Consider the following 25,225-nt stretch of genomic DNA (forward strand, 5'->3'; position numbering starts at 1 on the left):
ACTACATGGTTATCATGCTTTTTGCTGGGTCACTGGAAAGAAGGCTCAGTATGAGGGAAAGAAAGGCTGGTAGGAGTCAGGCAAAGAAAAGAAAAAAAGATTGCACTTAAAAAGTATACATAATAACATTTATATACTTATTTACAATCACATATGTATTTATGGAAAGAAATTAAACTTTGTTAAACAAAGGAAATAAGGGAGAAACAAATGGAGTGAGGGAGGAAACAGGACTTAGATACCACAGACGCAGTCATTTTACACGGTGGGGACTGGAGAGCCTCTAATCAGATGGTGGCAGAGCTGGGCATTCCAGCTCCCTGGAGCAGGCCCCAGGAGCAAGATTAGAATTAGGTGCTCTTGTGCACTGAAGATCCTAACTTCAGAAGGAGTTAGAGATGCTGGTGGGTGAACCTCCTCACCCCCAACAGTGCATGTCAAGGGGTTCCCAGAGGACAGCCCCTTCTGTACAGCTCTGCTTCTGTAACACTCATAGCTCTTAGCTTTCCCTCTGCTGATCTGCAGAAAGCGAAAATGTGCTCAGTTATTGTGCCTCCGTGTGATCAGGACAATCAATGCAATAAAACCCAGGAGACCCTGGAGACCATGTCACATGTCAGCCAGGTCTGCATTTGGCGGGGTGTGAGAAAGGGCTCAGACCACCTTGGAGACCAGGATGCCAGCATCATAAAACAGTTTCATCCAGGTTTTGAGGGTCCTGTTGGGAGAACTCTACTTAAGAAAAATAACATATTTTATAAAAATATATGTCCATGGGTGCATATTGCTAGGACACCCCCCAGTGCCTTGGAAGTGGTGGTGTGAGGGACAGAATATGAAACTGGAGCTTCCAAAATGGGAGGCAAACTGTCCTCAGCCCAGGGCCAAGCTCTTTGGGATCACAGCCCCCACCAGAGTTCAGCTCCTTAATGGTGATGACCATTTAAAGTATGTGTGGTATTGGGATACAGGGTGGGGAGGGGAGAATTGGGTTATAAAAGGCGGTGTTTATTTTTTATTCTATGTATTTCTATATTGTTCATTTAAAAGCATGTTTAAATACATTAAATTTGTAATTATTTTTTAAAATTTCAGTTAAAATAGTAAAAGAAATAATTAAGATGTAATAAAATAACTCACCTCTTGAAAGAAAAAAGAAAGAAAAATCTCAGTAAGGCCAGAAATACTCACTTAAAAGTACTGTGCCACAAATCTAGCACAGCCAACATTGTAGGGTTTATGGCGTTCAAGTGATCCTTAATATAATTGCTTGCCGCTAAAAAAGATTTCCTCCAAGGTTTTGGAAGAATTTCTATTCTGAAAAACACAGAGGAAATATTCAATTACCTTCTTTAAAAAAATCAAAAGAAAGTATTTTTATAGTCAATGGAGTTTTAGAGTAATAATGGCTTAATTTTAATTTAACAATATGATATATCCTTCAAAGAAATAACAAAACATGCTAATTATGTTTTAAAATGTAGAAAAGTCATGCTCTTTATGAATTAGTAAAATTTCAGGATAATAATTAATGCATATGAAATTAGATTTGAATGTTTATCACATAAGGTAATCAATTTTGTCTCTAAATACTTGATCTTATTGAGTTTAAAAATAAATCATGATAATCAAACAGAAACAGTAGCCAGCTGTTTCATATACATCTTGAAAGATTTTCTTAAGCTAGATACAAAATGTTAAAATTTTTCCTTTATTTTTAAAATATTTTAAGTACATAGTCCAGCCTGCCTATAGAAATCCCCTCAAACTTCACCTATATTAATGTGTAAAGGTCACTTACAAAATCACAAACACTAGCATTCTTATTTAAACACATTTATTCTGTAACTCCTATGACTTGAAGAACCATCTTTTATATATTAAAGATGTGTCATCTTCATCTTTCAGAGTGCATTTGAACATTTACATTGTGTGCTTATAATTTTTTACTCTACTTGATTTTAAACAGCCTTGTTTTATTACATAGTAAGTTTAATTCACTTTTTTAAAGTTTTGGCCATATCACCTTTACAAGTACAAAGGATGATCTTTATCTATCTCCAGGAAAAAAGCTATTCTCCATAGATGATATGTTGGAAATGGCTACAAGTCTTTTTTTTGTCGTTATAAGAAACAATTTGGGGCACTTTTAAATGATATAAAAGTAACAAAGTAAAACTGAATGGGTTACTTAATTATATAAATATAAGCTCTATTCTTCAAATTATTTAAGAGATTTATTCCTAAATGTTAATTATTTTAGGGAAATAAATAACAAGTGGATTTTCCCATTAAATGTGCTATATTTTAATCCATGTAATAAATTGAAATATATTCTATATATGTATATGTTCTACAACGTTCCCAGTGTGTTCTGGGGCATTCAAATTGCCATCAAGCTTTTATGTCCTATTATATTTGTTGCCTGTGCTGGGAGCTGTGGAGATACAAAGATCTATATCTAGTCTTTCACCAGGGTACTTACATTTTAACCACCTAGGTGTTCATCTGTCCATGTGTCTATATGTCTACCCATCTATCCATCAATTTGTAAACCTAACATATTCGGGCTTAAATATATAAATAAAGATAGTAGGAACAACCGGTTGTATATATGAAATACATAAATTATAAACACATATGAGAAAATAATACCAGTGTATAAATATATACACATACACAGAAATGGTCACATAATCAATATTCATAAAGGAACTTGATCACTTACTCAGCACGATGGGGTAGAAGTTCATCTGCCTTTTTATCACTTTCTTTTTCTCTAGGATCTTTCAATACAAAATCAACTAAAAGAAATTGAAAGTTCTGATCAATAACCTTATATTAATTATAGTATCTTCCAAGCAACTGCAAAACCAATTCTATTAAAGTTGTTTAAATTATGTTTTTTTTAAAATAATGAGCGATTTGTGCATTTATGAATACAAGAAAAAATTTTAAACTGTCTTTATTTTTGAGAGTATATCTTCTTTCTTAACAATGTCCCTGTTCTTTCATTTGAAAATAATAATAGCTTTTAATATCCTTTATATAATAATTTTCCTTTATAGCTATTCCACCAAAAGTAGTTTTCGTTGAATTGAAGGTCAACAACACATAGTAGTAGTGGTTTTCTTTTACTAAAATATATATATATACACACACACACACATATATATGTATATTTGTATGTATATGTATATATGCATACATACATATACATATATACATGTATATACGTGTACGTATATACATGTGTGTGTGTGTGTGTGTGTATATATATATATATATATATATATATATATATATATATATATGCACACACATATTGCCTTGTTCTCTTTTAAATTGTTTAAGGACACACAACAATCTTTTTACAGTAATCAGTAAAGTGACCTACTTCTGCTTCTATCTTCTGTGATCTTTAATTAACAGCTAATTCTAATTTTCCTGTCTTTCAAGATGCTCTTTCCAAAATGCAAATATGTTATTACCCCCTGCTTGAAATCCTTCAGTGATTCTCCGTTACCTTCCAATGCTTTAAAAAGGCATATACAGCCCTTCATATTATGTTCCCGTCCCAAAATGCACCCTGTGCTTTAGCCACCAGAACTACTCCCGAGCCTGGAAAAGCCTTTCATGAAAGTTGGCCATTGTTCCCACTATTTCCTAGGCCAAGCAGTACACTGTCCCTCATCCTTCAAGATGCAATTCAGGTGCCCGAGAGTCGTCCCTAACAAGGCAAGCGCTACCCATTCTCCCTTAGAGCGTGTCCTCATTGTACTTACTATACTCTGCTTTGTAATTTAGTGATTTGTCCATCTCCCTTATTACACTCTGAACATTTGGGGGCAAAGATTTGGCTCTTTCATTTTATATTACCAGGACACTCAATAGAGTCGTAAACGCAATGAATGTCTTCCTCCCTGAGGGTGCCCAGACCATCCCAAAGCATTATCATTTCTCCAAATTTGAGCACAGGATCAATTACACCACAATTATATCACAACCAACTGGAGAAGAACCTTTTTTAAAAGTATAGATTGGAAGGTCCCACTTCCAGTAGTTTTAATTCAAATGGGTCCAAAAATAATTCTGATGATTAGTCCGTCTTAGAATCTATTTTTCTACACTACGACCAGCAAACTTTCTATGTAAATGGCCCGATTGTAAATGTTTTCAACTTTGTGAGCCACAAGGTCTTTATCACTCAACTACTCAAGTCTGCTCTTACAGCTCAAAAGTAGACATCGGTAATATGCAAATGAATGTGTGTAGTTGTGTTCCAATAAAACTTTATTTTACAAAAACAGGCAGTGGTCCAGATTGAGCCTGTGAGCTGCAGTTTTCCAGCCCCCATCCATAGCAACAACCTTATAATTAATCACATTCTACTTTATGATATCAGTAATATTAATGGTAATTAAATAATTAACATTTTATAATTTTCTTCAGTTCTGTCCTTTGTTGAGGGGATATATGCCTACAAATAGAAAGGCCGTGTTTTGTTTTGTTTTTTGCTGGGCTTTATCAATAAAACTTGCCTAAGATCTTAAACATTGTAACAGAAATACAAGAAATAACATAATCAATATAATAGTTATAAGTACTCATATAGGTATTAACTTTCAATTTAAAAAAAATATCTTTAATTAGACACATTCAAATTCAAAAGCAAAGAGAAATACTGATTTACCTATGGATTTTTTTACACTGAGAAGATAATCTTCTCTCATTTCATCAGATAATGCAAGTATGCTGTCAGTCAGGACTTTCAGATGTTGGGGGATTAAATTTAATACATGTTCTAGCCAAGAATCTTCCATCGGGGCTATGTGGTCCGTATCAATTCCGTGGTGAATATAATAGTAATATCGCTATTTAAAGGAGACCAAGAAATGTAGATGGGTTTAGCATTATAATAAAAGAAATGTGTTTATCAAAAATAAAACTACTGAGCAACATTAACATTTTAGGAGAACAAAGTATTTATAAGTCATAAAAAAGTATGTTGTAAATTCATGTAGGTATTATTTGAAATCTCCTATACTAAAAAAATATATACATGATATTTCATGAAAATTAAAGCTCTTATCTTAGTTCATAATATCACTGTAAACCATCAAGTTATATTATCAAATACATCCTGTACTGAACAAAGCCCATGCAGAAGTAGAGTTTAGTGTTTTATAAATGGGTGAAAATTTGGTATGTTAGTTTTTGCTCTTTTATTATTGATAATCAGAAGTAGATCTTAAAAGCAGCAGTATCTCTACACATTTGTCTCAGAAATATCATACAGCAGGGTTCCAGAAATTTCCAACTGATCTATTAATATTCCATACTATAATTTTGCAGCTGCTATTAAACGTGTGCATAAAATATTCATTTTAAGACACGACAGAATTTCTTTAATAATGGATATTTAACTTCAATATATTTTCTCAAGTTTTTATATGTCATTTATTAGAAAAATATTTAAATATCAAAATACTTTCAAATTAGCAATGTTAAAGTCTTTGATGTGTTCAATTTTTTAAAATTCTGTATTTGAAATACTTGAAGAATTTCAATTTCTAAAGTAAGTTAATATTCTTTGTAAAGTGTACATTATATAATTAATTTCTCATAGAAGAAGAAAGACATGTAAAAGTTACACAGGACTGAGGCTAGCTTTAACAAAGGGAGCAAGTAAACTGAAGATTCTTTGTTGTCTTATGTGGCAAGGGAAAGAACGATTTTCTCCATTAATCCAACACAGAAATCTTATGGAACTCCATATTTACTCCTATGTCCACAGAATTTCTCAAGGGAGGAACACAGAATAATCTCAAAAGTATTAAACTATCTTCAAGTATTTCCTTTACTTCCAATTATACAGACGAAAGAAATAGTCTGTTACCAAGATGTCTTTCTCTATTGCAGAAGTGGTCAGTTTTGGAAATGTGCTTTCATCAGGAGTAGCTGACTCTGAGACAGCATCTTGTTGCCTAAAAAAATGACAAACACACTATTTAAATGCATATAAAAGGCAGCTAATTAGTATTACATCAATAGATATAAAGAGATCAGGACTGTCTTCTATTAAATCATAAGGAAAAAATGAATTGTTGAATATTTTATAAATAGAATATATATTTGCTTGGTACCATATTCCTCCCAAGATGCCTTCTCCTTATTCATAGAGAGACAGTTATATTGGAAATGTTTTGCAAAATCTAATTCAGAGGCCACATCCTTCTTTATGGGATTTACTCATTGTTTCTCTTTACTTAAAAATCAAGTTCTCTTCTCTGAAAAGTTATATGAGTATTTTTGCCTTATTCTTAAACTATGCATGGTTATTTATTAATTTAGGGTTTAAAAGAGCACTGAAAGACAAGACTTGAAATGCAGTTTTGCAGAAGACACAGATACATTTTTTTAAAAATTTATTGGGGTGACAATAGTTAGTAAAGTTACATAGGCTTCAGGTGTACAATTCTGTAATACACCATCTATAAATCACCTTATGTGTTCACCACCCAAAGTCAGTTCTCCTTCTATCACCATATATTTGATCTCATTTACCTTCATCTACCATCTCCCTTCCCCCCTTATCCTCTGGTAACCACTAAAGTATTGTCCGTGTCTATGAGTTTTTGTTTCTTTATGTGTTTGTCTTGTTCCTTTGTTGTTTTCAGTTTTATATCCCACATATCAGTGAAATCATATGGTTCTTGACTTTTTCTAACTTATTTCACTTAGTATAATAATCTCAAGATCCATCCACACCATCTCAAATGGCACTATTTCATTTTTTCTCATGGCAGAATAGTATTCCATTGTGTATATATACCACATCTTTATCCAATCATCTATCAAAGGACACTTTGGTTGTTTCCATGTCTTGGCCACCATAAATAAAGCTGCAATGAACATCAGAGCAGATAATATCTTTACGGATAAGTGTTTTCAGATTTTTTGGGTAGATATCCAGGAGACGGATTGCTGGGTCATACAGTAATTCTATTGATAATTTTTGGGGGAACATCCACATTGCCTTCCGTAGCAACTGCACAAGTCTGCATTCCCACCAACAGTGTATGAGGGTTCCTTTTTCTCCGCAGCCTCTCCAACACTTGCTATTATTTGTCTTGTTGATGATAGCCATTCTAACTGGTGTGAGGTGATATCTCATTGTGGTTTTTATTTGTATTTCTCTGATGATTAGTGATGTTGAGCATCTTTTCATATGTCAGTTGGCCATCTGTATGTCTTCTTTGGAGAAATGTCTATTGAAGTTCTCTCCCCTTTTTTTGATTGGATTGTTTGTTTTTTGTTGTTGAGTTGTATGAGTTCTTTATATATTTTGGATATTAGCCCTTTATCAGAGGCATTGTATCCAAAAATCTTCTCCCATTCAGTTGGTTGCCTCTTTATTTTGCCCATGGATTCTTCTGCTGTGCAGAAGCTTTTTAGTTTGATATAATCCCATTCATTTATTTTCGCTTTTATTTCCCTGGCCTTTGAGGTCAAATTCATAAAATCCTCTTTGAACCCAAGGCCCATAAGTTTAGTACCTATGTTGTCTTCTATGCAGACACATTTTTTAAAAGACCATTTCTCTGATTTCCAGAGACGTGAAGTACAAGTTAACAATGAGTGATATAAAAACTCATGTACTCCTTTGTATTTATTACTGGTTGTATTCATATAATAGTAGAATGTTTATAGCTATAATTCAATTCAAAATCTATACTAAATATGAGCCACATTTTGTGACTTCTTCTGGGGCTCCATTTTGTGGAAAGGCATAATCCACATCTCCAGGAACAATAAAAAGTTCTGGGATAGCTTTAACCTTTTTATCAGTGAATGCATCATACTCTGGATCCCAGCTTCATCTGGAATGGATACAGGTCAGCGATGCTGTATAATAAAACATTCCTTCCCATAACGGTCATATATGTCTTAATAAAGTTGGGTAAAATAATACATACCCCAAAAAATGTTTAATATTTTTCAATCTAATGTTTTCCAGATATTCAGGGGGGGAAATTACCATTATCTTTTAATTCTGTAGCCAGATTAGTCATTAATTCAAGAGAAAGGACAAAATAGAGATTTTTACAGTTAAAATTTTTCAGTTTATTCCGCATAGATTCTCATTGAAAGAACTACTAAGGAATGAGCCTTGGAGAAAAAAACAACAAAAAAATAAAGAAAGAAAGAACCGAGATGTGAACAGTGGAATGTAAAGGTAATATCCTAAGAAATCAGAAGACATGCTAGTAAATCTAAGTAAGTGTTAAAAAAAAAGTATGGAGAATTTAAGGATTTGGTAGAAGTAAAATACTATAGAAATATTGTAGAAATAAAATAAACAATAATCATATGGAAATGCAAAGGAAAATTCAGAGCTAAGTTAAAGCATTCCAAGGTCTATTTGTGCTATTCAGGGGGAAAAGAGATAAAATGAATTTTAAACTTTAAAAAATAAATTACAATATGTGGTTTTAAATGTTAGGGTAACCACTTAAAAAATAGAAATATATTTGATAGCTTTTAAGCCAATAGGAATAAAGGGAGAAGACAGAAAATCCAATTCAATAGAAAGCAGAAAAAAAGAAGCAAAGATAACATGTAGTAAATATAAAACACAAAATAATTTGGTGTAAGTTAAGCCCACACATATAAGAAGTACCAATAACTATACACTGTAAAATAGCATTAAATACACTACTGAGGTACAGAAACTCTAAGATTAAATTTCAACAAGCCCATCCTGTTTACAAAAGATATAACTAAAAAAAGGACATAAAATGGTTAAAAAGAGACTTCTGTTTCTTACAACACAGCAGCAAAGATAATCTGAAAAATGTCCCAGTTCCATTTAATAAATCCTGGATAATATGTCACGAAGCTCCTTTTAAATGCATAGTGAGCTCAAAAGAAAGAAAGGAGATGCGGGGGGAGGGTGCAGGGGGGCAGAATGGAATGGCGAGGCAAAGCAATGGCAAAACCCAGATGCCACTGGCTGCCCTTGTGGGGTTGGGGCCTTGAACTTTAATCCCATATGGGTACAGAGATGATTGCGTAGCCTTGAAGGAAAAGGGGAACTCAAACCAAGACCCCTGTATGAAGCTGAAACCCAAGATGGGCTCTGCCTTCAACCAGAGGAGGCCCAGTAGTGACAGGCACGGGGAGTTGTGTAAAGAAAGATCATCTGTCTTAGCCAGGACAGTGTGTTGAGAAAATGTTATTTGTAAAAATGTGTCACCAGAGGCCTACCACCGCATGGTTTTGAGGGTTGATTTGACACTATTTGAGTGACTTGAGAGTGCTTAATCGGAGAAAGTGACATAACTGGGTCAGGCTGGTAATATCCTAGAAGCGCCTGGCAAAGCAAACTCCAAACCACTCTACAGAGACACATGCTCGTAATCCAGCTGCACGGGACTCCCACAAAACCCCCTTCCCTTTGTAAGCACACAGTACTCGCTGTCCTCCCTTCAAGATGGTCATCCAGCCAGTAAAGTACCACATGGGGAACAGTAAAACAGGGTTCTGTGGGTGAGTTACTTTGCAATGTGTCATGAAACTCTACTGGTTCACAAATGGCATTGTGCACACCTTGAGTCATAATGAAAAAAAAGCGGGTACTGAGCGACTAGCAGGAAGATGAGAGGAAGCAAGCACAGAGGAACTAGTGACGCACATCTGCAGTGCTCTTCGTAAATGGAACTAAAACTCAGACCAGGCAAGCCCAGGCCCTGCTCACACTGCTGATCACTTCACACCAATTCCTTCCTGTTCTACACAAGGAGACTCACAACACAAGGAAGTCACCACATCACCTGAGCTAATGAGATGGGGGAAATAAAACTGCCTCAAACCTCCCTCCAGCTGCCATGGCTGACACCAGACTCCTAGACATTTTGCTCTCTTAGCCAACATCAAGTATTAACATTGGTCTCTTTTTAGCCCATGGTATTTAAAAAAGGGACATGCTTATAGGGTGCAGCTCAATCTTTCATTATTTATACCCTGACCTCCTTCCAACAAGGCTTTGGGGCATCCTTAGAGATGCACAGAATTCTTATATTTTTAGATAAAAAGTTCCCAGGGGCTCTGACTAGGATAATACACACTGGCTAGCTTATAGAACTTACATAATGATGTTAACAAGAGTGCTTCTAAAGTTTTCTCGTTCTTTATGTGGAGATTTGCTCTTTGATTTGGAAGTAGATGGTCCAGCATGACTATCATCAACTTGGTCTAATAGTTTGCCCTTTTTTCTAAGGTGTTCCATGTATTCAGCTGAATTTTTAAAAAAGCACACGTTAGTCATCCAAAAAGTAAGCTGAAATATTTAAGTGGTTAAAATAAAATACTAAAACACTTTTCGAGAAAAAACTACATGCTTTAAGTTCTCAAGTAACCATAAGTACAATTAATTGTTTTTCACTCTCAGGAAACTACTCTTGTTTTATGTTATCATAATAGAAACCACTGACTATTTCAAGAATACTCAATTAATTTATTTTATATTTTGAATAATATCTAATAAACTCAATTATTCAATTATATTTTCATTGAACCCTCTTAAATGAACACGATTAAAATTATGATAAAAACAGAACACAAAAGTATTTCAGAACATTTAAAGAACCATGATGACGAAAATGTTAATATTCAATGTAATCAATCTGATGAGTCAAAATAATAAAAAATATTAAAATGACTAATTTAGAAATAACGTTTACATCTTATTAAACTCCCACTTAGAAAAAAATTCTTACTCTTTGATATAGAAGCAAAGTCTGACTACAATAAATCAAAATTTGATTATAAACATTCCAACTCACAGAATATCAGCTTTTATGACATTTGTAATTTGCCCAAAATAGCTAAGAACTGGAATCAATTATTTTCTGAGGGAAAACATTTAGGATAAATTTTTCTACTTGATATACAGGTCATTTCAGTTTTACAGTTTCACTACTCTATTAGCTAAATGTCATATGATTTTATTACTCTAGAAAATTTTCTTAGATCTAAGCTTGAATATTAAAGTTCTTACCATATGATTGTTCATTTTTAACAGTAAACTGTTCCGGAATATCATCATCCTGCTTTATGCTCAAATGGAATGATGGAGCTGCCTGCTGCCACTGGGGCTTTGTACTCACCTGAAATATGAAATTTAAATAGCACGAATAAAACAAGATCAGGAAAAAAACACATTTTTCATGAAATTCATGAGTATTTATAAACACAGACATTTCTCCAGGAAACCAAAACATCTGGAAAGAAGGCACAAACACTCAACGGCAAATCTCATTCAAGCCTGGGAATGGTCTTGGTGTGTGACATTTGGAAGACATTACCAATGGCCCTGCTCCTGGTTTGATGTGGGAGCCTGTTACCTAACACTGGGGAGTTCATTCCAGAGAGTATACTCACACCCAGATATTGGTAAGTGTTTTTTAGGCGTTCCATTTTAATGAGGCATTCTCTGTCAGGTCCAATGCTAATGAGTTCTACTACGTTCCACCTCCAAAAGGTCTTCCTGTTCTCATGACTTTAAGCGTCTCTAGATTACTCTGGAAACTCACAAATATATTCCACTGTTTAAGGCAGGGGTAACAAATTCTTATACTTACACGATTTGGGCAGGTATCCTAAAAGAGGGAGGAAGGCTAGTGAAGATATCTAATTGGCACTCAGCTTCAGTGCTGGGTAACAGTAGAGGGTGGCAGGTACTTTGGCAGACTGGAGAACACCTAGGTCTTTCAAAAGGCAACAACTCAAGCCAATTATTGCAATACCAGAGCACAGACCCACTGTTACTGGAATCTATGGCCCTTCGGTAAACCCAGATGGAAAGATTTTAAAGTAATATGTACCTATTTTTTAACACTGACAATTGAGTTTGTGTCTTTCTTTCAGACGCAAACTAACTTGATAGCCCACACTTATATTGGCAGGTCCTTCTTCCTGGTTTTACTCTCCCCAACCCCTTATTCCTGCTACCAAATAAACTACCTGTTGCACAAAAGTCCTTGTTTCAGGCTCATCTTTAACAGGAAAATAGACTAAGACAATTTATAAATTAATGCTTTTCCATCCATCCATCTGCCTTTCCATCCTTCTACTCTCATCTTATTCCATAAAGGATATAAGATTTGTGGGAATGCTATGAGTGAGATATGCACCAAGGGTGAGAATTAGGTCACCAGTTCACAGAGGCTGGCAGCCACCAGTGATGGGTTACCTTAGTTTTAACAAGGACCACCTCCAGAAGCATGAAGGTCTGTAATGAAAATCACTCTGCATCTTAACTACTGCCAGAAAATTTTATCCAAGTCTCAACCTCAATATATTCAAATGAAAGTTCTTAAAAAATAATCAATGGATTTTTATAAAAATCTCTTAAAAACATCTCCCTTAAAACTCAAAGAATGCTGAAAAATGTAAGATACTGCCAAATATGAACATAAAACCAGGTTTAAATCAGCCAACAAAAGCATTTTAGACGATTATATGCCACCAACAGGAAACTCAGCCACTGAGTACTATTAATAAATACGGAAATTTAAAGTAAGCTGACATTTCTGAACCTAAATACTAATAAGACAAAACAAACTAAAAGCAATTTTCACTTTCTTCAGTTTTAAAATGTGTTAAATTTTTAAACAGAAAATAAAATATCTACTCCATCTCATGTTTGTCTTTTAGACTAGAAAATTTAACACGTTGCGTACAGTGGGGTTTAAATCCCTCGTGAAGATTCTCGTGATCCGTACGCAACGTGTTAAGATAGATTTTGGAGAACTAGGGAAAACATCTATCATTCAATTTCCCAGAACTTGACATGATAATCAGGTTATCAATAAAAGCATATTTTCAATTAAAATATGTATTTTAAAATGTTCAATACAATTCATCTAAGAATATTAATTCAAGTTTCTAAGTGAAAAATGTCCTTCATTTTAAATTATCAGGAATATTTTCTATACAAAGCTACACAAACTCAATTGTATAGTTTGTTCTCAGCTATTAAAATATCTTTCAAAAAATAATGCTTTGGATGAACCTTCAAAGCATTATGCTAAGTAAAATAAGACAAACATATAAGGACAAATATTATATGATTCCGTTTATAAAAGGAATAAGGAACCTAAAGTAGTCAAATACACAGAGACAGAAAGTAGAATGGTGGTTGCCATGAGCTGCGGGGAGAAGGAATGGGGAGTTAGTGTTTAATGGATAAAGCTTCAGTTTGGGAAAATGAAAAGAATTCTGAAGATGGATGATGGAGATGGTTGCACAACAATGTAAATGTAATTAATGCCAGTGAACTACATACAGTTCAATTGAAAATGGTTAAAATGGTAAATTTTAGTTATGCATATTTTACCACAATTTAAAAAAAAGTAACGTTTGCCTTGAACCGCCACTTAAGCTCAACTTCCAGGAGTCACAAGATCAATGAGTCACTCAATGGCACTGAACTCAACATAATTACTAGATGGTAAAATTCATTACAATAAAGTATATCTTATCCAGCACTTATCAACTGAAAATGTCTATTAACTGCCTCTTCCACAGGTCAATGACAATTTATATTCATAACAGTAAAAAAAAGAATGGCAAGATCTGAGGAATCTTCTGTGGCTTAGCAGCATTTCACTGTTGGAAGACATTTCTCAAAGATCATCAAATCAACTCTGCTCACATTCAAACTCAGAAACTGAGGCTCAGGAGTGACCCTTCTTATCACAGAGTCATTAGTGACAAAGCTGTAACCTGAGGCTTCATTTCCCAACTCCAACACTTAGTATATACTTTCTACTAGTCCATTTTAGAAATTCTTTTAGCCAGAATATTCAAATATTCTTTACATTAACTAGGAAATTATAACTTACAGTTACTTTAAGATAGTTGTTTTTTTCTAATATGTGCATCTCAGAATTTCTCCATCAGAAAATAATCAAATGGAGCACAAAATTCAAAATCAGAAATTTAGTCACTTACAAGTTTAGAAACTAATAAACATTTTCAAAAGGGCAAAAAGTCAATGACAGCATCTAGGTAAGTTACCGAAGCCAACTGTGGTAAAACTCTTCCTGGTGTCTTGGATTTTTCTTTGCTGGTTGATTTGTCCTGCATGAAAAATACGAAAGAAAAAAAAAATGTTTACTCTGTTAATGCTAAAACTGATTCTCTCAACCAAATTTTACAGAGGGTCTACTATAAAGTAAAGCGCATACTATCCAAAATATTTAGACATACTCTACTACTTTTTAAATTCTCAACGTTTGCCTTAGACTTGCTTCCTTTATAGCAAGCGAAGAAAGAAAAATGGTACCCAACAATACTAATCAGAAAGTTTTAAAAAGTGTGCAAAGCCTTTTATTGATTACATCATCTTCTGGGAATTTATCTGCACCTCATTAGTGTCCAGGGCTTACTCAGCTCCACCTCCCTTCTCTGTCACTAAAATATCATTTTTGTCCTATTGACTCTACTCCCTAAGCTGACAATGTATTCAGGATAACAAACCCTCAAGTTGCCCTAAGTAGCATTTGTACTTTTTAGCAACAACTTTCAGAGAAAATTTCTATCTCCTTAGAGCACAGGATGACGCCATAGAAGTTTCATCTAGGTTAAGAGCAAGCGCTGCTAGTAATGATACTTCAATCTATAAAGCAGAGTGTCAGTTGCACTTTTTGCCAATTGTCAATGTATTGCCCCTCAGCTCCAAATCTACTCTTTTGCCTTCCTTTGTGATTCTGGAACAGAACCCTATGACATTTCTCCTTTGCCAACCAGCACTAATATTATAAAGAGTGCTAAAAGAACAGTGTAAGTGAAAGAGACTTTTCTTCCTGGTTTCAGTTCCTTTCCTCGTTGCTCCATGGTGTGGCCGCCAGACGTAACCATCCTTGCCTATGGGCCCCTTCCCAGCCTGTGGTGTGTGGCTGGCCCTGTGGCAGACACTCTCTTGCAAGTTTCATTCACATCTCTTAGGGCAGCTTTCCAGCAAGTTTTCCTTACATCACAGTGGAGACTTCCTTTCAAAATTTTCAGCATGCAAGCAGATGGTTTTCTCGCTTCCCAGCCCAAGCTTGCAACACTTCAGTGCACGTCTTTGCCGCTCAAGGGGGCCATAGCCCTGCCCTCTCCAAGAAGTCTTAATAGGAGCTTTGGGGAAGGGATGGCTCTTCCAAGTTTCTTCCTTAAGCAGTCTCCCTTAGACCTGGTGAGAGTGGCTGCTCCTATGTGTGCTAGTTATGTATTCTTTAAAGCTACATTGTCCAAAACAGCATACCTATAGCTACTGACTGCTTGCAATGTGGCTCATCTGAAGTGAGATTGTGTTTAAGTGTAAAACATATACAGATTTTTAAGATTTGGTACAAAACATAAAGTATGTAAATTATATCTTGTCAATAATTCTTGATATTGATTATGTTTGATGTTGATTACTTTATGTGCTGTGTATTGTTTTAAGAAATTTACATAAATTATCTCATTTAATTATCTTTAAAACTCTATGAGGTAAGCAGCGTTGTAGCATTTTTGTGCTTACTGTATAGATGAGGACTTCGTATATGATGTGGTTTTTGCCCCTACAAAGCACGCAGTCCAGTTAATATTAAAAACTGTGTGCTTCCACCCAGAACAGGAGGTGGTGTGCAGCAGAGTATTCAAAGAAAGTTTCGAAAAGAGAAAGGATGGAAGCTAAGCCTTGAAGCACATTTGGATTTTACATAGAACAGCAGTGAGCTTACTGAAGACAGAGAAAGCATAATGAGGACTCCAGAGGAAACGGTGTGCCTCATCCATGGTTCTCTCACCCCTGCCACTGCTAGCGAGGAGGCCTGGTGTTCCCCAGTACAGCTGCAAGGTGGAGGAGGGCTACATGGCCCACATCAGACTTCACATAACCAAGGGGTAACCTTTGTTGGGTTAAGTCTCTGAGATTTGGGGGTCTGCCTGTTGTGTCACCTAGTATTAATTATTCTTACTAACAGTCACCAATATGCCCCTCAGTAGCTCCCTGTTAAAATCTGGCACTTTCTTCAAGACCAATATCAAAAAAGTTTAGATTTTCTTTCTTAAGTACAATTGCATAACAACTGAAGTGCATAACACTGCTTTGGTAACTTTCTTATGGTTTACATTCTGTCTGGAATGTAATGTGTGTGTGTGTACTGATCCTGCTCTCCTAGCCCCTCACCCTGCTCCATCTCAGTCTACTGAATCAGTCTTACAGAGCTGGATAAACTGACTTTAAAATAACTTTTTCTTAGAAAAGTTACAAATTGGTTAACCAAGCCCTTAAGAGAAGAAAGAATTGCAATGAGCTTCAGACAGTACTTGGGACAGTACAAAGAGCAGATCGTGTGGATGTTTCATACGTATCCAGTGCCACACCACAAACGGTTCTGTTTTTACAATTCCCACAGGATGTGAAGGAAAACACGAGCACAACATTTTCAAGCTAAAAGGTGCAACAGGGATTCTCAGAGTGTAAGGCTTCTCTTTGGAGAGAATGGGAGTGTGGCAAAGGCCTGAAAAGAGTGCAGCTGTGGATGACAGGAAATAAAGAGGTTCTGGGATTTTCATACCAGGAAACTGAGGCCATTCAAATGAGGTCTATTGGATTGGAGCCACAACAGATGTACAAGACACCTTGTTCAACACCAGTTGCCTACACAACCCCCCACACACCTGACTTCTTCAGGTCTATACCCCGCCCATTCTGCATGCTGAGCGCTCACAGCCAGTCTCATCAGCACCCTGGGAGGAGAAGGATGGTGAGGGCCTTAATGTTCCCTTCTTATACTGTAATGCAGAATATACACCTCATAGAAGGTTTTACAAACAATGGTTCTCTGGCCAACAAAGAGCAGCCACGCATAAGCCAGAATGCCATCTAGCTAAGTAATACTGTTCTTCAATAAAACCAGAGGGATGGATTTTAAGTAATAGCTACATATTTTTTAATGCTGACAAACAATTCTATTTTAGTCTGTATTTTATTTTCAGATAATAACTTAGGCATAGGCTATCTTTCCCTCTGCTTTGGAACTCTCGTGAGGTTTTCCCTAAGGAAATATCATTGACTTTTTTTTTTTTAATCACACAAATCTTGTGCCTCACATCCTTTCCCACCCTCTGGCCTCACCTCTGATTCTACACATGGCTGCAGTAAACAGTTCTGCTGGATTCAATTCATGTAGGAATGAGTGTTTCACCTCAGGATAATGTCTTTTGCTTTCTGTGGTAGGGCTTCTCCAATGCCATGGGACTCTCAGGGTAGCCCCTTTGGCACACACACACACACATGCACAGCCAGAGTGGGTGGGAGTTAACATCCTCAGGAGCAACTCCCACCAATGTGGGATGAGAGCTGAAGGGTACATGCTACTACCCCCAATCATCCTAAGTGGACAATTCCAGAAAGATCTTATAAGCTGCTCAGAAGGTCATGGCAGGATCACCCCAGTTGTCTAGTGTGACAACCAACTTGGTAACACATCCTCATATTGGTTCTCCTTTTTCCTAGTTTTACTCCCCAATATCTTACTCCTGCTTCCTGGGGTCACCTCCCAAATAAAGTACACACAAATTCCTTTTTTCAGGCCCTCCTTTCACTTAAAAACAAGCTAAACTTAAAAATCAGTCCTCTTCCATCCTTCTGTCTGCCCTTCCATTCTTCCAGTTTCATTTTGCTTCATAAAGGATTTACGACTCGTGGGAGTGCTATGTGCACAAAGGGTGAGAATCAGTTCCCCAGCTCACAGAGGCTGGGAGCCAACAAGGCTGGGTCACCTTCATTTCTGGAAGCATGAAGGTCTGTAATGAAAATCACTCTAGGTCTTAAATACCACAGGAAAATTGTATTCAAACGCTAACCTTAATATTCAAATGCAATTTATTTTATTCAATAGATTTTTTAATATCTCAGAAATGTAATTTATCTTAAAAGACATAAAACCCAAAGTATACGGATGAAAAATTGCAAGATATAGTCAAATATAAACACACTATAAGGTTTAAATCAGCCAACAAAAACGTTTTACATAATTATATGCCTCACTGGCTAAAAAAAATTATTCATCTCAGCTACTGATCACTTATTCAGCTAGTAAACTTAAATTTATTTGCTATTTCTATACCTATATATTAGTAAAATTAAAAAAAACTAACAGCAATTTTTTTCATTGTTAAAATTTGTTAAGTTTTTAAGGAGAAAATAACAACGTCTATTTTATTTCAGGTCTTTGTCTTTTAAACTAGAAAATTTAAAATAGATATTTGCAGAACTAAAAAAAAGGTGCTATCACTTTATTTTATAGAACATGGTATGATAATCTTGGCATTACCGATATAAATGGGTTCACAATTAAAACATGTACTTTGAAATGTTCAAGATCATCTAAATTTTTTTATTCAATTTTTTTAAGCTGAAAGAATCTTTCATTTCAAATTATTAGGAATCTTCTCTGTATAAAACAATGCAGGCTACATTTTATAGCTCATTCTGAGCTTTTAAAATATTCTTCAAAACAAATGTTTGCATTGAATTTCCATTAAAATTCAACTTCGAGAAATCACAAGTGTGTAATTCAAGGCATTAAACTCAACATAATTATTAGATAGTAAATTTTATTGCAGTAAAATCTAACTTGTCTAACAATTTATCAACTAAAAATGTCTTCTAACTACATCTTCTACAGGACAACAATAATTTAAAGTCAAAAATAATGAAAAGGCTGTAGCACAGTATTTTAATGCTGGAAGAGGCATCTCCTCAGAGATCATGAAACCAACACTTCTCATTCTCAAACTCAGAAACTAGGGCTCAGAGAAGTGACTACCCAATAGTCACAGAGCAGTTAGTGACAAAGCTGTAACTCATGTTGTTTCCTAATTCCAACACGGCTTCTGCTAGACCATCTTCACAATTCGTTTATTCAGAATTCTCAAATATTCTGTACATACTAGGTAATTATAGCTTATACTTCCTTTATTAAGATAGTTATTTTTCCTAAGATACCCGTATGCACCTCATAGATGTTCTCTGTCAGAAAAGAATTAAGTGGAGCACAGAATTTAAAATCAGAAATTCAGTAACTTATTTGCAAGTTTGAAAACCAGTAAACATTATTATAAAAGCAATAAGGTATGAAGATATATTGGTAAATTACCGTAGACAATTGTGGTAAAAATCTTACTGGTAACTTGGATTTTTCTTTGCCGGCAGATTTATCCTGCATGAAAAATATACAAAACAAAACTGTTCACTCTGTTAATGCTAAAATTGATTCATTCAACCAAATTTTACAGGGTGTCTAATATAAAGTAAAACACATATCATTCAAAATATTCTAAAATGTTTTACAGATGGTATGATACTTTTGTACAGAAAATCATAAGGAATCCACGAAAACTATTAGAGCTAATGAATGAGTTCAGAAAGGTTGCAGGATTCAAGATCAATACACAAAAATTAATTGTACTTCTAGACAACTAGCAATGATTAATTCAAAATTGAAATTAAGAAACAAATCCATTTACAATAGCATCAAAAAGAATAAAATACTTAGGAATAAATTTAACAAAAGACACGCAAGACTTGTTCAATGAAAGCTATAAAACATTATTGAGATAAATTAAAGACCTTAATAAATGGAAAAACATCCTATGCTCATGGATCAGAAGACTAACATTTTTAAAATTCAATGCTCCCTCTATAATCTATGGATTCAACACATTCGCTATCAAAATTCCACTTTTTTTGTAGAAATTGACAAGTTGATTATAAAATCACATGGAAATGTAAGGTACTCAGAACAGCCAAACAATCTTGAAAAAGAACAAAGTTGGTAGACTCACACTTCCAGATTTCATAACTTACTAAAAGCTACAATAATGAGAACTGCACAAGAATAAACACATAGATCAAAGAAATAGAACGGGCAATTGATTTTTGACCAGGGTGCCAAAACAATTCAGTGGGGAATTGGTCAGATCTTCCAGGGAATTTATTTAAATCTAATTAGCATCCAAAGTTTACTCAGAATTTATTTAAATCTAATTAGCATCCAAAGTTTACTCAGCCGCACCTTCCTTCTCCATGGCTAAAACATTTTTTCTTTTTTCCAGAGTTTTCCACTTCCTAAGGTGACAATGTATTCAGGTTAATGCATCCTCAAGTTATTATAAGTAACATTTGTACTTTAGCAGTAACTTTCAGAGAAGAACACCTCTACCTTCTTCGCAATAGAGAATAGCTCTATGGTAGAAATTACATCTAGGTAAAAAGAAGCACTGTTAAGAATGATTCTTTGATTTATAAAACAGATAATATGAGTTGTGCTTTGGTCAGTTATCAATTTCTTGCATCTCATTATCAAACCTATGCTTTTTGTCCTCCTTTGTGATTCTTGAGCAAGACTATAAATATTTCTCCAGCTGGCACAATATTTATAGAGGGTTCAAAAGAGACAGTATAAGAGAAAGGGCATTTCCCTCCTGGTTCCAGTGATTTTTCTTGTTGCTCCCATGGTGTGGCTGCCAAGCAGTGAGCATCCTTGCCGGTGGGCATCTTCCCAGCCTGTGATGTGTGACTGGCCCAGTGGCAGACACCCTCCAGCAGGTCTCACTGTTATCTGTAAGGACAGCTTTCCGGCAAGTTTCCCTTGCACCATACAGGACAACCTCCATTCAAACTTTTTAGCATGTAAGCAGGTGGTTTTCTCACTTCCCACATTAACACGTAACACACTGATTTGCATAACTGTATAGTGCTCTACTGTATAAATATAATGCAATTTATTCATTCTACTCTCTTGTGAATGAACATTGAGTTTATTTCCAATGTTTCTCTATTACAAAAGGCATATATTTTAGTATACACACAATTCTTGTATCTCACGCACACCAATATAGTGTAAATATAATATACATATATAATATTATATATATATATTACACATGTGTATGTGCATACCTGTTTTTGTCCCTTCATTTACTTCCATTGGTAAATTTGTCTATGTGTAAACAAATTGTTTCATATTGCCTATATTACTATGACTTCATAATAGGTCGTAAAATCTGTAAAGCATTTCTCTCACGTTACTATTCTTAAAAATTATACACAATCTTGACCTTTTCTCTACCATGTGAATTTCAGGATGCAAATTGCATGCAAGGGTTTGGAACTGTGATAGAAACATACTGAATTTCTAGAATAATTTGGAGAAAACTGACATTATAATAATATTGACTCATTTCCTACATGAATACATTTCTTTATTCAGATTCTGGAAGTATATCCCTCAAAAACATTTTTATAATAGTCTTCATATATGTCTTACACATCTTTTGTTAGACTGTTCTCAAGTATAAAGATTTTGGATGGAAAAATCTATGATAGGACCCAAACAACTGACTTAAAGATTTTTTAATTCCAACAGACTTGTAAACAGGGAAATGTCTGTGAACATTGCATCTACTTATAATAATTTCTCTGATGTTTCTTCTTTGTTTGCCCCAATCAGATATCCATGTTTTTCTTCCTGCTCTGTGACTAGAAGGCTGAATTCTGTGGATGGGCATCATTTGGGGTCCTGAAGGGGATTAAGCCAAAGAGGCACCAGTAGGAGACCAGAGAGCAGGAGGAGAGGGAGTTTAGGATATTTCTTTCCTAGTACTCCCTATTTCCCATCTTTCTGGTAGTCGCTGAATTCCTCCAGAGCTCAGCCTCTGCCACAAAGCTACCATGTTTCCCCGAAAAAAAGACCTAGCCAGACAATCAGCTCTAATGCGTCTTTTGGAGCAAAAATTAATAAAAGACCCGGTCTTATATTATATAACATAAGATATGGTCTTATAGTAAAATAAGACCGGGTCTTATACTAATTTTTGCTCCAAAAGATGCATTAGAGCTGATTGGCTAAGTTTTATTTTCGGGGAAACACGGTACCATTGCAAGCCCCACACTTCTGAAAATTGTGGGTGTTCAGTTCCTTTGACCTGCCCGTCCAAGGAATGGCAATGGCTTCCCATTACTATTAATTCTTACATGAGGAGTCATCCCTGTTGGTTCCTTCCTTAACCTTGCCCACACCTCTGCAAATGGTCTCTTTACAAGCTTTCTTCAGTCAAATCCTTTTGAGAATACCAGCTGTTTTGTTTGGATCCTGACTAATACAATTTTACATTACCAAAATTAAAATTGCTAAAGAGTCTAGGTCTTCCTTAAGTAGTCCGGTTTTGCAGTTATTCTTTATTTTGCTGATTTTCAACTACTTGTCTATTGGAAGGAATGTTGTAAATCTCACAGAATCCAAATTTAACCATTCTGATCAAATTACCAGAATCTATGAAGGTGTCTTCAACTGAAACCCAAAATGCCTTATTTTATGTTTCAACTAATTTTAACAATGAAATGAGCAGTTGTAAAAGACTTATATTTATCTTACAGACCTAACTTAAGAACTCAGACTGCTGTTTCTGAAAAATGTCATGTCACTCTCAACCTTGCACTAATGAGATGAATATGTTAAAAATCTCCTTCAGCAAATATAATTTTACCACTTGCTTACTTTTTCAAACTAAATGAATACATAAGTAAATGTCACATAAAAATGACATTTCCAAAAGTTTAATCTATTCCATTTGTTTTAGGTCAAAATATAAATACTTTCATCTTTCAAAAGGAAAACTACACTTGAAATTAGCATAAATGAGAGCATCTAGAGTTTTAAAATTACAGATCAACCAAAGCAGTGAGAGAGGGACCTCTACTGTTTAAAAATAGTAGGCAAAAAATGGAAATATCCTAGATGGGCTCATGCCCATTCTTCCAAGATCTCACTGCCTTTTTAGTAATATAGGGTTTTTTGTGTTTTTTTTTTTGGTTGGGAGGGGAGTGGGAAGGGATGACAGGTGTAATTTATAAACATCACTTCTATTAAGATAAAGCACAACTTAAAACTTAATTGCCAATAGGTTTATAGAGGATGCTTTTTGGTCAATTAGGAACATTGCGAAATAACTATTTACAAATATGGTAAACTTGTAATGTAAATTTCAACAATGTACAATATGATTTAAGATCAGGACAAAGACTGAAATGGGCATCAATCAAGGAAGTTGCTTTCTGTAAATTGACAGAGACGAAGACAAAATTTTTAAAAAGGATTTTGATTACAATACCACATATAAAAAATCAGCAGTCTATTAATCTAATTGTTGTTTTTTTAGTAACCTGTATCTCAATTTTTTGTGTATTTGTTCATTTGTGTTTTTTTTTACTACTAATTACTAATGAAATGGTAAGTGAATCTGTTTCTTGGTTCTCAACTTATTACACATTTCAATAAAATGCCGAAACCAAATTCTCTTGATTATTTAGGCATTAACCACTTATTTGATTAATTAATAAATTCGGGATTTGATATTTTCTGTTATTAACTACAACCCAACGGATAGGGGAATAAATCACCTTTTAAAATCATTTCCCAATAAACTCTAACACTACAAAAAATTATGAAGCATTGGAAAGAAAATAATTATAGTGTGGTATCAAAACAAAGAAGTTAAGCAAAATTTGCAGGCTTAAACGCAACTGTTTTCTATTAGTACCAGGATTATTAAGGGGACTTGTTCATATTCATCTGGAGAGCTACAGTTGTTTTCTAGCTAGCGAGAATAACGCCAGGCTTCCCATTTTGTTCTGGCATTAAAAAGTTTGACTATTGTTCTGCATTTCTTTTGTTTACAGTGCTCTTAAGTTCAATTAAAAAAAAACAAACAGATCTGAAGAGTAGCTATTGCAACATGCATCTTTTATTATGTGCTAATGGGACGTTTTCTTAAGCAGAAATTCCATTTACCACTTACCAAACCCTGTCACATATGATATGGCACGGCAGGGTATGGCATGGCAGCTTATTTGAACTTCACAACAATCTTAAAGAGGAGGAAACATTGTTCTGATTTTCCCCTCTGCATAAAAGGGAGAGAAGGCTTAGAAAGACGAAGTGATTTGTCCAAAGTTGAACAGCCAGGAAGGGGCTTGGATTCCACCCCACAGCCCAAACCCACTGTAACTCCTCACGGCGCTTCCTCCGCCCCAAACACACCCACAGTAGCACCCTGGGGGCACTCTGGGGCTGCAGTTGAAACTGCTGGCGCACTGCTCCACTGGTGTGTTTGGTTGTTATGACAACATCAAGAGCGAACAGTTGGTAAGGAAACATATTAAGTTTTCACCGAAAGCCCTCGGAATCCTAGATCATAACTTGGGTAAGGAAGCTGTACTCTGCGGGGTCACAACTGGGGAGTCTGGAAGACCCGGGCTTCAGTCACTTTTGAAATGCGAGGGAAGCCTCGCGACTGGACTAGCCTGGCGAGGAGCGGTCCTCTCACCTGCTCGCTGCTCATGATGCGAGGACGCGCGGGCCGCACCCAGCGGCTCTGAGGTCGCAGCTGCCGGGTGGCCCCGGACCCCCTCCAACCAGAGATGAGCCGCCCACTCTCCCGCCTGCAGCCTCTGCTCTCTCCGCGCTGGGGTTCACTAGCGTCTGGGCCGCGTTCGCTGCTAAGCAACAGGCCCGCACAGATTCCGTTTCCGGTCGTCTCTTGCTTCCAGTAACAGCGCCCAGAAACTGGCAGTGCGTCCTGTAGGCGGCGCTTTCCAGGATGCTGGTTGGCCTCTCCACGCCGTTTTGAGATTGGGACACGCTAGGGACGGGTGTTTGAGACTTACCGACATGTAAATGACATCGAAATCCATGAGTGTAGATGAGGTGGCTCAGGGAATGTGCATAACAAGGACAGAAGAAAATCTAGTATTAAAATAATATTTAAGAGTTGGACAGAAGGGGACTGTGCAAAGAGAACTGAGAAGTGGCTAGGGATAATTGGGGACAAAGTACAGTAAATCTGTATTTAATGTAGTTCTTGGAAAATTTAGCTTTAAGCAAAACTGTATAAAACAAAAAAAAATTCACCTTAGGGCAATTGAAGTTTCTATGGTATATTTCTGGTCAATAAAATACCACAAACTTCAGAATAAAGACCCAAAACATGTCTAATATTAAACATTAAAATAACGGAGTTATATATACATTTAAGAAATATTCATAATAACAAGTAAGATAATTTTGCAGCCTACTTATTCGATTTCAGGGTCACAGGTGCCTGGAGCCTCTCTGGC

At 35.6% G+C, this 25,225-nt stretch overlaps 1 protein-coding gene across 2 annotated transcripts in view; it reads right to left on the minus strand.

Moving 5' to 3' along the window:
* The window catches only part of DNAH7 (dynein axonemal heavy chain 7), a 215,154-nt gene extending 190,552 nt beyond the window's left edge, over positions 1-24,602 (minus strand). For both annotated transcript variants that reach the window (XM_019741305.3, XM_019741304.3), the window contains exons 1-9: positions 24,436-24,602; positions 19,206-19,268; positions 14,086-14,148; positions 11,063-11,171; positions 10,152-10,299; positions 5,900-5,987; positions 4,694-4,874; positions 2,729-2,804; positions 1,192-1,317 (exon numbers count right to left, since the gene is read on the minus strand). In XM_019741305.3, the coding sequence (XP_019596864.3) occupies positions 1,192-1,317; positions 2,729-2,804; positions 4,694-4,874; positions 5,900-5,987; positions 10,152-10,299; positions 11,063-11,171; positions 14,086-14,148; positions 19,206-19,268; positions 24,436-24,450 (869 nt within the window). In that variant the 5' untranslated portion in view covers positions 24,451-24,602. The remainder of the gene's footprint in view (positions 1-1,191; positions 1,318-2,728; positions 2,805-4,693; positions 4,875-5,899; positions 5,988-10,151; positions 10,300-11,062; positions 11,172-14,085; positions 14,149-19,205; positions 19,269-24,435) is intronic.
* Between the last annotated feature and the right edge of the window lie 623 nt (positions 24,603-25,225).

This window comes from Rhinolophus sinicus, chromosome 17 (genome assembly GCF_057876585.1).
Source record: "Rhinolophus sinicus isolate RSI-liver-muscle chromosome 17, RSI-T2T, whole genome shotgun sequence".
In the NCBI taxonomy this organism is placed as follows: domain Eukaryota; kingdom Metazoa; phylum Chordata; class Mammalia; order Chiroptera; family Rhinolophidae; genus Rhinolophus; species Rhinolophus sinicus.